We start from the raw sequence: 10,689 nt of genomic DNA, 5'->3' as shown, positions 1-10,689 counted from the left end.
GCCTTGAAAGCCCTGAATTCTTTTTTTTTCAGGGCTTCCTCAACAATGCTCCCTCATCGTATCACCACATCTGTATTACAACTTATACGTAGCAAGCCGTCCTTGCGCCTTGACGAAGAGTATAAATACCCTTCGTCCATCCCGCAGCTCTGATTTCTGCTTCATCTACCTTACAATTCACTTACTTCTACTGCCTGCTTACAACCCATACTTACTTCTACTGATTCCTTACAACCCATTACTTATACTCACTTACTACCTACCTTCAGCTCTCACTCTGCTCTCACCACCTCTTACGCTTTCACAACTCTCCCCGTACAACATACCAATTCCGCAACAAGACACCATGGCCACCAACACCCAGACCCCGGCCGTCGAAAACGGCATCCCCGCTCTCCAAGAGAGCCTGAAAAAGCGGTGCCGAAAGGCCCTCCGCATGCGGGCACAGAAGCCCACCTGGATCAGCCTGTCCACGGAGAAGAAAGCCAGGTTCTTCCTGGACAGCTGGGATAACATCCCTCCCGCTCACCAGTCCCAAGCTCTGACCGGCATGATCACCGACATGCGCAACAGCCTGTCGGTCGACGGCAAGTACGCCGAGGCACTCGCCCGCTTCAACACCCTGGAGGTTCACCTCTTCCGGCTCAAGTACGCCGACTACCTGCACCTGGCTTCGGCGCCTCGGGAGCTCCAGGACGCCGCTCGGCAGGCCGCGGCGGCACCGGATGCCGTGCCCGCCATGCCCGCCTCGCGTCCCGCGCGAGACCCGATGCCCGGGCTGCACGAAGAGCCCCTGGCGTTCTTCATGACGCAGGAATGGCCCGCCATCCTGAAGCGGCTGCGAAAAGAGGAGCCGGTCAAAAGACGCAGGTGGCTCGAGACCTGGGAGTACGTCGCCGACGATGCCCTCTACGATCTCTGTCAGACCCTCGCGAGGCTGAACCTCTTTTCCGCGGAGACGCTCGTCGACACGATTGAGGAGTACGTGAAGCGCAGCAGCAAGACCCCGGAGGACAGCCGTCTTGCAGAATGTGCGGCGCACGGCACCAGGTGGCAAGTCGCCGACCTCCTGGAAAGGGACTTCCGGAAGCTGGGCTCTGCTCCCCAGGAATGCCGGGCACATGTGCCGGCTGTGCGGGAGGCCATGGGCCAAGCGGTCGAAAGGCTGCTCGAGGCCTTTGACTGGGATGAAGAGTTTGCGCGACGTCTCCGCTTGTTGGCGTTGGGCGATGCTCAGTGGTGAACGTGAGCGATGTGGTATTTGATGACCTTCTTATAGAATGGTCAGGGGTTGGAAGGGGGGAGAGGATCCCTAGCGACTGAACTTGGTCACTGAGGATGTATACCCAGTAACTTCAAGTTATCATTATAAATCACAGCACCTGCTATATCGACTCTTCCCTAGGAATAGAAGTCTATAGCAGGATAAAAAAAATTAGCAGTAGTAGCAGAAAGTAGAAGAAAGTAAATGGCTTTTCTCTACACTAGATAATGGTAATAATAATGATACTTATATTGATAAGATATATACGTGTTCACCAAGGTGCTATATAGTCAAGGCAGTGTCTCAACTCTCTATAGCAGCAGAGCTAACCACTCTATCGAAACAAGCTCTGCCAATCACTTACTCTAGGTGTCTCTAAACCGTCATGTCCAACCATAAAGAAAGCACTCAAGTCGTGAACCCAACTCCTGAACCTCAAGACAAGCTCTCGCTAATGCAATACAAGAGAAACAGCACACTCGAGCCACCGTAACTCCATAGTATCCCATATCCTACGCACAAGTACTCCTCAACGACGACACCGGAGCCGGCACCGGACTCGACTGGAACATCCTCGAAGGAGAATCCACATCCACCCCCATCGCAAGCACCAACCCCCCCTTATCCCTCTCACTCCCAGCATCGACATCCCGCGCAGGCGTATTCCCCCTCGTCTCTACAACAACACTCTCCTGCGACGACGCAGCAACACTCATAATGCCATCTGACGCCGCTGTCGATGATGACTCCTCCTGCGATAGACCGGAAACGCCCGGTGTAATCGAATCCACGCTCCGAACTCTGCAATGCGTACTCGTGCGCTCCGCAGATGTACATGTATTCGCTCGTCTGCGCGCAATGTTGTACGTCGTCGTCGATGGAGGAAGAGGCTTGCGCTGGAGCTGGGAGAGGGGCACCGAGGTTTGACCTGTTCGCAGCTTGTAACCTGCCAGGCCCAGGCGCAAGCGGAGGATTTCTGCTTTCTGTATACGAACTGTCAAATCGTGACCCCTAATACAAGGGTGAGGGGGTTGGGGGAGAGCGTACCTCTCTGGCTTGTTCTCTTGTCATTGCCCTGGGTCTCGTCATGTGTACAGGCTCTGTTGTCGTCGTGGTCGTCGTAATGGAGGAATCAAAGAGGGAACTCGTCTCGACGCTGGGCGAACTTGATCGCGTGCTCTAATACGCCCGTGTTAGCAACTGTAAACAAATCGCGAACCAAAACCAATCGCACTCGTCACTCCATCGCACAAGAGCAATCATAGGAGGAATGGTCCACTCACCCCATCAACACACGCCTTCTTCGCCGCCGGGCTCTCATCCACAACATCCTCCCCGTCCTCCCCCGTGCCTCTCTTCGTCCCCTTTGCCGACTCGCTCTCCACAGCAGGACTACTGCTCGCCAACAGAGCCGACGGCGTGAGTAGCAGCATGGCTGGTTCTTCCCTCGCAGCGACGACGACTTTCTTGGCGGGCGTGGACATGGCCGCGTTCGCGTCCAGAGAGCCGAGGACGGCGCGTCGCTTTGTAGGCGATGCGATTGCTTGCATTACTTCTCTTCTCCTTCTTCTCCGAGACTCCAATTGGCCGAAAACAAAGGACAGAATAAGAAGGAGATTTGTTCTTGTTTGTTATAGAAAGAGAAGAAGAGGAAGAAGCACGCGACGAGGTAGGTAGGAGGACCAAAGTCGCGCCCACCAGGTACCTGGGTATCCGGTTGAAGATGTGGGGTGTTGTTGTGTACCTATAGCGGCAAGATCGCGCGTTGGGGGGGGGGGGGCATGGAATCGACAACGCTTATATCGCACCTGAAACCCCTTCTTTGTCTTCTCTTTAAAACGAAAATGGCAAGGATTACAAAGCGCGTGATCAATGCCCCAAAGCTCTGTTGCTAATTCTCGCGAAATTCGTTGCAATGGCTGACAATGGATCACCACCTCTCCCGCAAGACTGCGACAAACACAACCAAAAAAAAGTCAATGCAAGCTCCAAGTCGACGAAATACCTTGTCTTCACACAACAACAACAAGACAAAATTGACACGCCACAAAAAGGGAGGTAAAACAAAGAGGCACCCAAAATAAATCCCTATCACCAACATGGGGGGGGGGGGGGGAGGGAAGTAAATAAACCAGCCCTCAATCCCAGTCCATCATACAAAAATCCTCTTCCGGCCCAGCGTTCCCTCTTTACGCGGCTCTTTCCCACGTCGCGCTTTCCCCCCGTCCCTGAACCCAGTCCCCACTCTAAAGCCGAGCTTCTAGCTCCCCATATTTTTCTACCAAGGAAAACGCGTCTTACTGTAAGTAGTCTAGTGTAGAAGGTCGCCTTCCCGTCAGCGAACCGCGTCGCCGGATCTTCATACTATGCCCAGAATGGAGTAGCTCAGCGGTACAGCCCATGGAGGAGAGCTTTTGACGTCGGCTTGCGCTAAGAGGGAGGAAGCCAAACTTCTTGATGCCGAACGATCGACCGGCACATGACTACAAATAAGCATGCAGAGAGAGGCACATGGACACAGATCTGCATAGAATGGCATCGGATCCAGGCATGCCAAAAACCGCACAGGCGCAATGATTCACTCACAAACTGCTACTGTATACGATACACATCACGATGGAGACGCACATAGCATTGCATCGAGAAAGAATAGCTTTCCTATTCATATGACATCCGTAGGTGCCACGAACTAGTCCCAACGTATAGACAAACGTCCACGCAGGTAGAAGACCAAGAGATTCACTCTTTGTACTTCTCCATTCTTTCCGACCAAACTCGCACTCGTAAAGGAAATCACTATATTACCTCCGGTCCATGCAGATCCGCCCGGGTTTCATCACGTTTCGAAAAACGGCATAAGCAAAGAAACTGAAAAAGAAAAGGAAAACGGCCGTGGCAAGAGACACACAAAGAGTCTCTAGAATCTCGCGCCTTTCCGTCAAGTAGCATCCGTTGCCGCCCTGCCCCAACGCCCTGCCAAGGTCCCGCACCTGTTCGTTCCGTGATGTTTTTTGCTTTTGGAAAATGGCACCCCCCACTTCTCCTGTCCAATAGACAAACCACTGTGATACCAGTCATGTCGTCATCTGGGTATATATCCTAGGTCCTAGGCTCCAACGGTATGAAAGGAGGAAAAGAAACGCAAGCATAAGAGAGAAATGCAAACGGCAAGGAGAAATGGTATGTAGAAAAGGGTCACTTCTTCTCTCCCCACCCGAGGTGAAAGTGACTGGTGTCCATTTCAAACGGCTTTGAGAAATCGGTCGGGTTGAGGTCTAAGCCCGCGAGAGTCGGGGGCCGTCTGATCTGGAGAGCAGGCTGGAGAGCGGCCAGTGCGTCGTCAGATAGTTTCCCGTCCATGTTGAGCTCGTGGAACTCTGCGAGGTAATCCCGGTCCAAGCTCTGCCAGTACATCTCGATGTCGAGGGCAGCATTCTCAGAAATGTCGCTGTTAGGTTCACTGCTGAGGCCGTCCTTCAACGAGTCCGGGGTGCTCTTGGGCGTGAACATCTTGAGGAACTTCTTTGCCTCGTTGGTGACGGTCGGTAGCCCATCCTCAAAGCCAAGGTTCTGAAGTAGAACGTGGGTGTCAATGGTCCCGTTGGCCCATGGATCTGGCTTCGCAGCGTCCTTGGCCTGCTTGTCGTCACCGGGCTTCGCAGCCGCATCCGGCTTGGCGCCAGCTTTGACGTCCTGGCCTTTGCTCAGCGCGCTGGCCGACCTCTTCATGGCCGTGCCATCCTGGGACATGGGTGTAAGAGCAACATTTCCAGCGGCTTGGCCCTGCTTGGACGCGGAGGCACTCATGGCTGGGGCGCCATCGGCAGGCTTCTGCTCCTTCTTGGGGCTGCCGTCCGCCTCCAATCCCAACGCCAGTGCAAGGTTCTCCTTCAGGTACCGAACCGGATCCTCCTTGGGCTTGATGTGCTCCTGCTGCACGTGTTGCTGAAGAGCTTGCTCAGTGGGGAAGCCAACGTACGACATGTCGCAGTTGGGCTCCGTGCAGGAGAATACTGGTTTCGGTGCCGGAGCGCGCCGGACGTCTGGAGAGGCGTTCTTTGCAATCTGGGGCGAGGGGGTAGCTACTTGAGATGGCGGACCGGAAAGCTGTCCGCCGGCGGTCTTTTGCTTCTTGCGGGCGGGCGGCAGCTGCAGGTTCAGGTCCTTCGGCTTGCTCATGTAGCTCGGGTTACCATGGGGCGAGGTTGCTCCGAATGGGAAGGGCGGCTGGGTCGTGGTCGGCGCAGGAGGGGGAGCCTGGCTTGCCTTGCCCGCTTGCTTCTGCTGGCTGATTTTATTCAACGCCTGGGCATTCTTCTCGAGATTGGCTGCATTCAAGGGAGCCGGGTGCGGTGGCTGACTCTTTTGCTGAGCCTGCTGAGCCTGCTGTTGGGCTTGCAGGGCAAGTTGCTGCTGCTGGGTTTGCTGCTGCAGAGACAGTTGCTTTGCCTGCGCAGGGCCCGGCTGCTGCTGACCCGGCCCCTGCACACCGGGCTTCATCATCTGCCGTCCTATAACGCTGGCTGCCAGGTCCTTGGCCATGCTCTCGAGCATGGCGCGAGCCTGATCCAGGTCGGAGGAGCGGATGCTAAAGACATCCTTCATAACCTCCATCGCTTCGCCATCGACGTGTTGCTTGATGATGCGCAGACGCTGTGAGCTCAAGTTAGCATGCCGTCGGGGCATTTCACGAGGTAGTATTTCCGCGCAGCACTTACAGTTCTGAAGAACATCCTGGCACGTGCATCATCTTGAGTGATGGCGTACCATTTGCTGAGCCCGCGTCCCACCTTGCCCATGTCTGAGACGATTCGCTTCAGCTTGCCCGCGGTCTCTGCATACTCTTCAGGACTCATTGGGATGTCTGCCATCGTCTCCTTACTGAACTGCTTTTGTTCCTCCACTCCAATCATCTTGAGACGAAGCAGGGTTTCATTCACAGCTGGTGGCACGGCTGGTGGCGCAGCTCCCGTTGCCGGCGTCGTTGTTGTTGTTGGCGGCGTCGCCGAGGCGTGGTTCTTCATGAGCGGCCCGAACCTCGCATTCATGCTTGCATCCTGCTGAGGCGCAAATTGGTTGGTCATCGAGGCCATTCTCTGCATCTGTTGCTGAGCGGTCTGAGGCGCTGCCGCTGCCGGTCGAGAGACGGGCGTGGGAGCCTTTGAGCTGGCAGTATCAGCAGCATCGTCTGGGTTGGGGCGCTTGAGATTCTTGGCCGGCGGGGGTTGGTTGTTGCGACTCAGGTTCGGCGTTGCGTTCGGCGGCGGCGGCTGCTTCTGATTGTTCGTCTGCATGGGAGCAGTCTGGCTCATGGCGTTTGGCATCGGTTGCGGCTGTGTCTGAGGAGTAGTGAGGATGGGTTGAGGTTGTTGAATCTGCATATGACCCTGCGGCAAAGTCATGTGGTTAGGGGCAGGCTGTTGCTGGTTCGCCTGGGCCTGCGCCTGAGCTTGAGCCTGAGCCTGCGCCTGGGCCGCTTGTTGCGCTTGGGCCTGGGCTTGAGCCTGTTGAGCGCGCAACTGTTGTTGCTGCTGCTGCTGCCAGCTGGTCCTCTTCATCTGCAGAATCATCTGCCGGAGCTGCTCGTCGGGGACGCTGACCAATCCCGGTTTCTGACTGCGAACGTGCATCATCTCCTGAGCCGATACCTGGAGCAGCTGCGGGGGGATATTGGGCATCGGTCGCTGCATTCCCGGCTGCTGATTAGGAGTCATCTGCATGGGCATGGAGGGATTCATGTTGACATTCTGTCCGGGCTGCTGGGGCACATTGCCGTTCCGTCTCGACATTGCAATTTGAAACTGCCTTTGCTGGATGGAAGACAGTTGGCTGCGCATGTTAGGCTGGAGGTTGCCGCCGTTTGAGGCGATCCAAGCTTTCAAGTCTCTCCATTTCTTGACCTCCACAGGCAAGTTGGGGATCTGATTCACAACATTGGGCGGCAGATCCATCGCGTCCATCACGTACGCGACCTGGGTGTTTGAGGGAGGCATTCGCGCCGCCGGCGTCATCCCCTGTTGCTGGTTCCCTGGACCAGCGGCATTCGGCTGCGGCATGGCCTGAGGACCCGTGGCCGCCATGTTCGGCCCCATCTGGGCAAACTGGTTCGCAGGTCGGTTGGCCATCTGCGCCTGCATCATCTGGTTCCCATTCATCGACGCCATCTCCTGGCGCTGGTTCTGCCAGCGACGCACAATGTCCTGCAGCTTGTCGGGGGCAAGGCCATTGATGGCTTGCCTTTGCTCCGGCGTCATATTGGCAAGCATGGCATTGAAAGCGGCATTGTTAGGTCTTTGGATTCCCTGGTGAAATCGCTGGTCGCCAAACTGGATGCCTGTTGAACCCATGCCCTGCGGCCCCATGGTCTGCGGCCCCATGGGGTTCATCCCGCCAGCTCGTGACACAGGAGTGTTGAGGGTGTTCATGCCTGGGCTTTGCGACGTGGGCATGCCTGTCGCCATCTGTTGCTGGTTCTGCAGCTTCATTTGCGCCTGCGCTTGCAGAGCTTGTGACTGCTGGGCTGCCTGGTTGAGCTTGGCCTGCTGCTGCTGCTGCTGCTGCTGCTGCTGTTGGGCAGCGAGAGGCGCCTGGTTCTGCATCTGCTGATTGGGCATATTCTGGTTGCCAGGCTGAGAAGCACCGGCAGTTCTTCCGGCGCCATTGCTTGCCGGCACGACGACCTGGCCCGCCTGCTGGGCTCTCAGGCCAGTCATCTGCTGATCCTTGATGCTTTCCATGTTGGGGTTAAACTGGGAAAAGTCATGGCCCGCGGCGGACTGCTGATCGGCATTCATCATGTTCTGCCTCTGTTGTTGGAGGGATTGCTGGCTGAGCTGCTGCTGCATCATCGCAGCTTGCGGGTTGTTCTGGTTGGCGGCATTGCCTTGCTGGAAGCGATTGTTGAGCGAGGTCTGCTTGAGAGCCTGGAAGGCTTGGTGCTGGTACCACCAGAGAAGAGGGTCCTTGGCCTGCGAGTGGAACTCGGCAAGCTGCTGGGCGCTGAGCCTCGATTGCAAGTGCAGCCGTGTGCTGTTCCTTTGTTGCTCTGTAGCTTGGTTCATCAGCTTGGTGGCAAGCTCGTTGACCTTGGTCCTATCAGCAGGACCCAGCCTCGCCATCTCAACGGAGAGCATGGGCCTGTTGGGACCGCCCGGCATGCCCATGGCCTGCTGGTTGGGCCCCATGCCTCGGCCGGCCTGGTTAGCCATGCCCATGGGCATCTGCGGCTGCTGCTGTTGAAATAGCTGCTGTTGAGGTTGCTGAGGTTGTTGCTGAGACATCTGGGGAGTCTGCATGGGATGCTGCATCTGCTGGAATCCCTGCTGAGGCGTCTGTCCAGCACCACGTCCCATCTGGGCCTGAAACATCATCGCCTGAGCCTGAGCCTGTGCCTGCGCCTGTGCCGCTTGTTGCGCTTGGGCATGGGCATGGGCCTGGGCCTGGGCGTTGGCATTGAGGCTGTTTTGCAGGTTTGGCTCGTTTGCCTGTCGCCTCTTGAAGAAGTCCATGATTTTGTTCGCCATGGCTTGTTCGTAGGCCTCCTATATTTGCCTTTTGTCAGCTTCTGATGCGTGTTCTCACATTTGTTGGATGTTCCCAAGAATACTACGCACCTTTGTGATTGATTTGTGAAATGCATCTCGCTCAAATTGGCAACCAAACTCTGTTGCTCGGCTGTAGTCGAGACCACCCATGCCCAGAGCGATGTTGGTAATTCTGTCGGCCAAGGTCAGCTCCAGTTTCCCCCATCATTCCGGCGCTACTCAGTAAAGGAAGCTCTCGCAGTACGTACAGGTCTAAAGCCTTGCCCATTCGCTCGTTGACAGGGAAGCTCGACTGCCAGGACATGCCGTTCATCGGTGCGGTGTGTTGTTGAATGTTCTGGTACACGATCTGCTGCAACTGGTTCGCAGGGGGCTTTCGCATCTGCTGGGGTATCATGGGGCCTCCGCCAGCCATGTGCTGCATGTTGGCAGCCATGGCCGCTTGTGTATGCGCGAGACACGCCCCAAGCCAATCTGAAGGCTGATTGCCGCCACAGACCGAGGTAGAGGTGAGGGATCGCGAGGTGGATCAATCGGAAGATGGTGGTCGACTAGTCGACGTGGTCGGAACGCAGTTCTTCGGAAACCAATGCGGTGCTCGTAGGTTCAGGCGGGCGGGTGGGCGAGCGGATGGTTTGTCTCGTAGGCAGGAAGCAAGCAGCCGTCAGGGTATACTGCAAGGTGCCTCAGCAGCCTCCGATCCTGCGTATCCAGAGCCCGGCAGGGAATGCACCGAAGCAGGGTTTGGGCCGCGTTCGGGAGAGACGTCCAAGTCGCACATGCGCTCACTTTCAGAACTAAAAGTAACCTGAGGCGCGGTCAGCGGGATAATGTCCGCGGCCAGGCGCTGGCGTCTCGAGGGGGGGGGGGGGTTCTTGATGCGGCTGTGATGGTAAACAACCAAAGGCTTTGGGTGGGCTGCGAACCAGATGCAGGGTCGAGATTGGCGGCGACGGAACGCTGAGCCAAACGTTGTTCTGGGAGGGCGTCGAAAGGAGGGTATCAATGAGTCGTCGATGCTGTGGCAGGGCACGGGCGACGGGCAACCAAACAAGAGAGAGATACGAAGGCGCTGCCAGGCAGGAATTTGTGGTGAGCGGCAGTTGATGGGCGGGAAGACACGAGAGAAGGCGGATCAACGTGACGTCCAGGACGAGGAAAATAAGGGCCTCAGGCGGAAAATCCAGCGTAAAGAAAGAAAACGGAAGAGGAACCCGGGTCGGAAACAGCAGACGTGCGGCGAGAAAAGAAAAAAGTCCCCGTGCCAGCGACAGGGCGACAAGGTGAGGAGAGGAAGAAGTGAGGTGAATGTGACAAGGCGGGAAGAAGAGGGATTGTAGGGCGAAGAGAAGAGCAGCAGTGGGAAAATCGATGGAAGTCCAGGCTTGGGGTAGCAGAGGAGAGAGCCTAATTCCACTACTACTAGCCTGTCGGGGGGTACGTACCGGCGACTCGGCATCGACCTGCGAGAGGTACGGGTACAAGTACCCAGGTACCGCCCAAACCGCACGGGGACACAGGGCAGCAGAGCAGCGCTAAACCTTACGGGCTCACCTCCCGCCTGACCAGTTGATGCGCCATGCAGGCTGCAGTAGTGCTAATCGAAGGGCTTCCATTGACGATAAGGGCCTCGTTTAATCACGGCGACGAGGAATGATGGGACTGGTGTTTGGGTTGACATCTCTACGCCGCATCATTACCGAGGAGCTTCAGCAGGAAGTTCCAGTAAACAGCAGTACCACGTTGCTGTAGGTAGGGGTACCTAAGACAGCGGCAGATGCTCGTACACGCAAGTACTACCTGGTAACTGCACGTCCCGGGGCAAACCTCATCTACAAAGCTCGAAAACAGCAGACCGTCCAGCAAAAAGAATGAACAAGC

At 56.3% G+C, this 10,689-nt stretch overlaps 3 protein-coding genes across 3 annotated transcripts; 1 reads left to right on the top strand and 2 right to left on the bottom strand.

Annotated features, from left to right (window-relative positions):
- Nucleotides 1–346: 346 nt before the first annotated feature.
- Nucleotides 347–1,243, top strand: CCMA1212_008881 (uncharacterized protein; the record flags this gene model as incomplete). Its single annotated transcript, XM_073705988.1, has 1 exon — nt 347–1,243. The coding sequence occupies one exon, from the start codon at nt 347–349 to the stop codon at nt 1,241–1,243; it is 897 nt and encodes a 298-aa protein (XP_073555620.1).
- Nucleotides 1,244–1,776: 533 nt separating this feature from the next.
- Nucleotides 1,777–2,814, bottom strand: CCMA1212_008880 (uncharacterized protein; the record flags this gene model as incomplete). Its single annotated transcript, XM_073705987.1, has 3 exons — nt 1,777–2,247; nt 2,312–2,443; nt 2,548–2,814. The coding sequence occupies 3 exons, from the start codon at nt 2,812–2,814 to the stop codon at nt 1,777–1,779; spliced, it is 870 nt and encodes a 289-aa protein (XP_073555619.1).
- A 1,645-nt stretch (nt 2,815–4,459) lies between these two features.
- On the bottom strand, nt 4,460–9,282 carry CCMA1212_008879 (uncharacterized protein; the record flags this gene model as incomplete). The annotated part of the gene is made up of 4 exons (XM_073705986.1): nt 9,057–9,282; nt 8,878–8,980; nt 5,983–8,805; nt 4,460–5,917 (listed from the first exon to the last, which is right to left on the bottom strand). The coding sequence occupies exons 1-4, from the start codon at nt 9,242–9,244 to the stop codon at nt 4,460–4,462; spliced, it is 4,572 nt and encodes a 1,523-aa protein (XP_073555705.1). The 5' UTR covers nt 9,245–9,282.
- Nucleotides 9,283–10,689: the final 1,407 nt, after the last annotated feature.

Source organism: Trichoderma ghanense (genome assembly GCF_004382785.1).
Source record: "Trichoderma ghanense strain CCMA-1212 chromosome Unknown scaffold_13, whole genome shotgun sequence".
In the NCBI taxonomy this organism is placed as follows: domain Eukaryota; kingdom Fungi; phylum Ascomycota; class Sordariomycetes; order Hypocreales; family Hypocreaceae; genus Trichoderma; species Trichoderma ghanense.
Note: the sequence above shows the minus strand (reverse complement) of the source record. Positions and strands in the feature narration are given on the sequence as shown.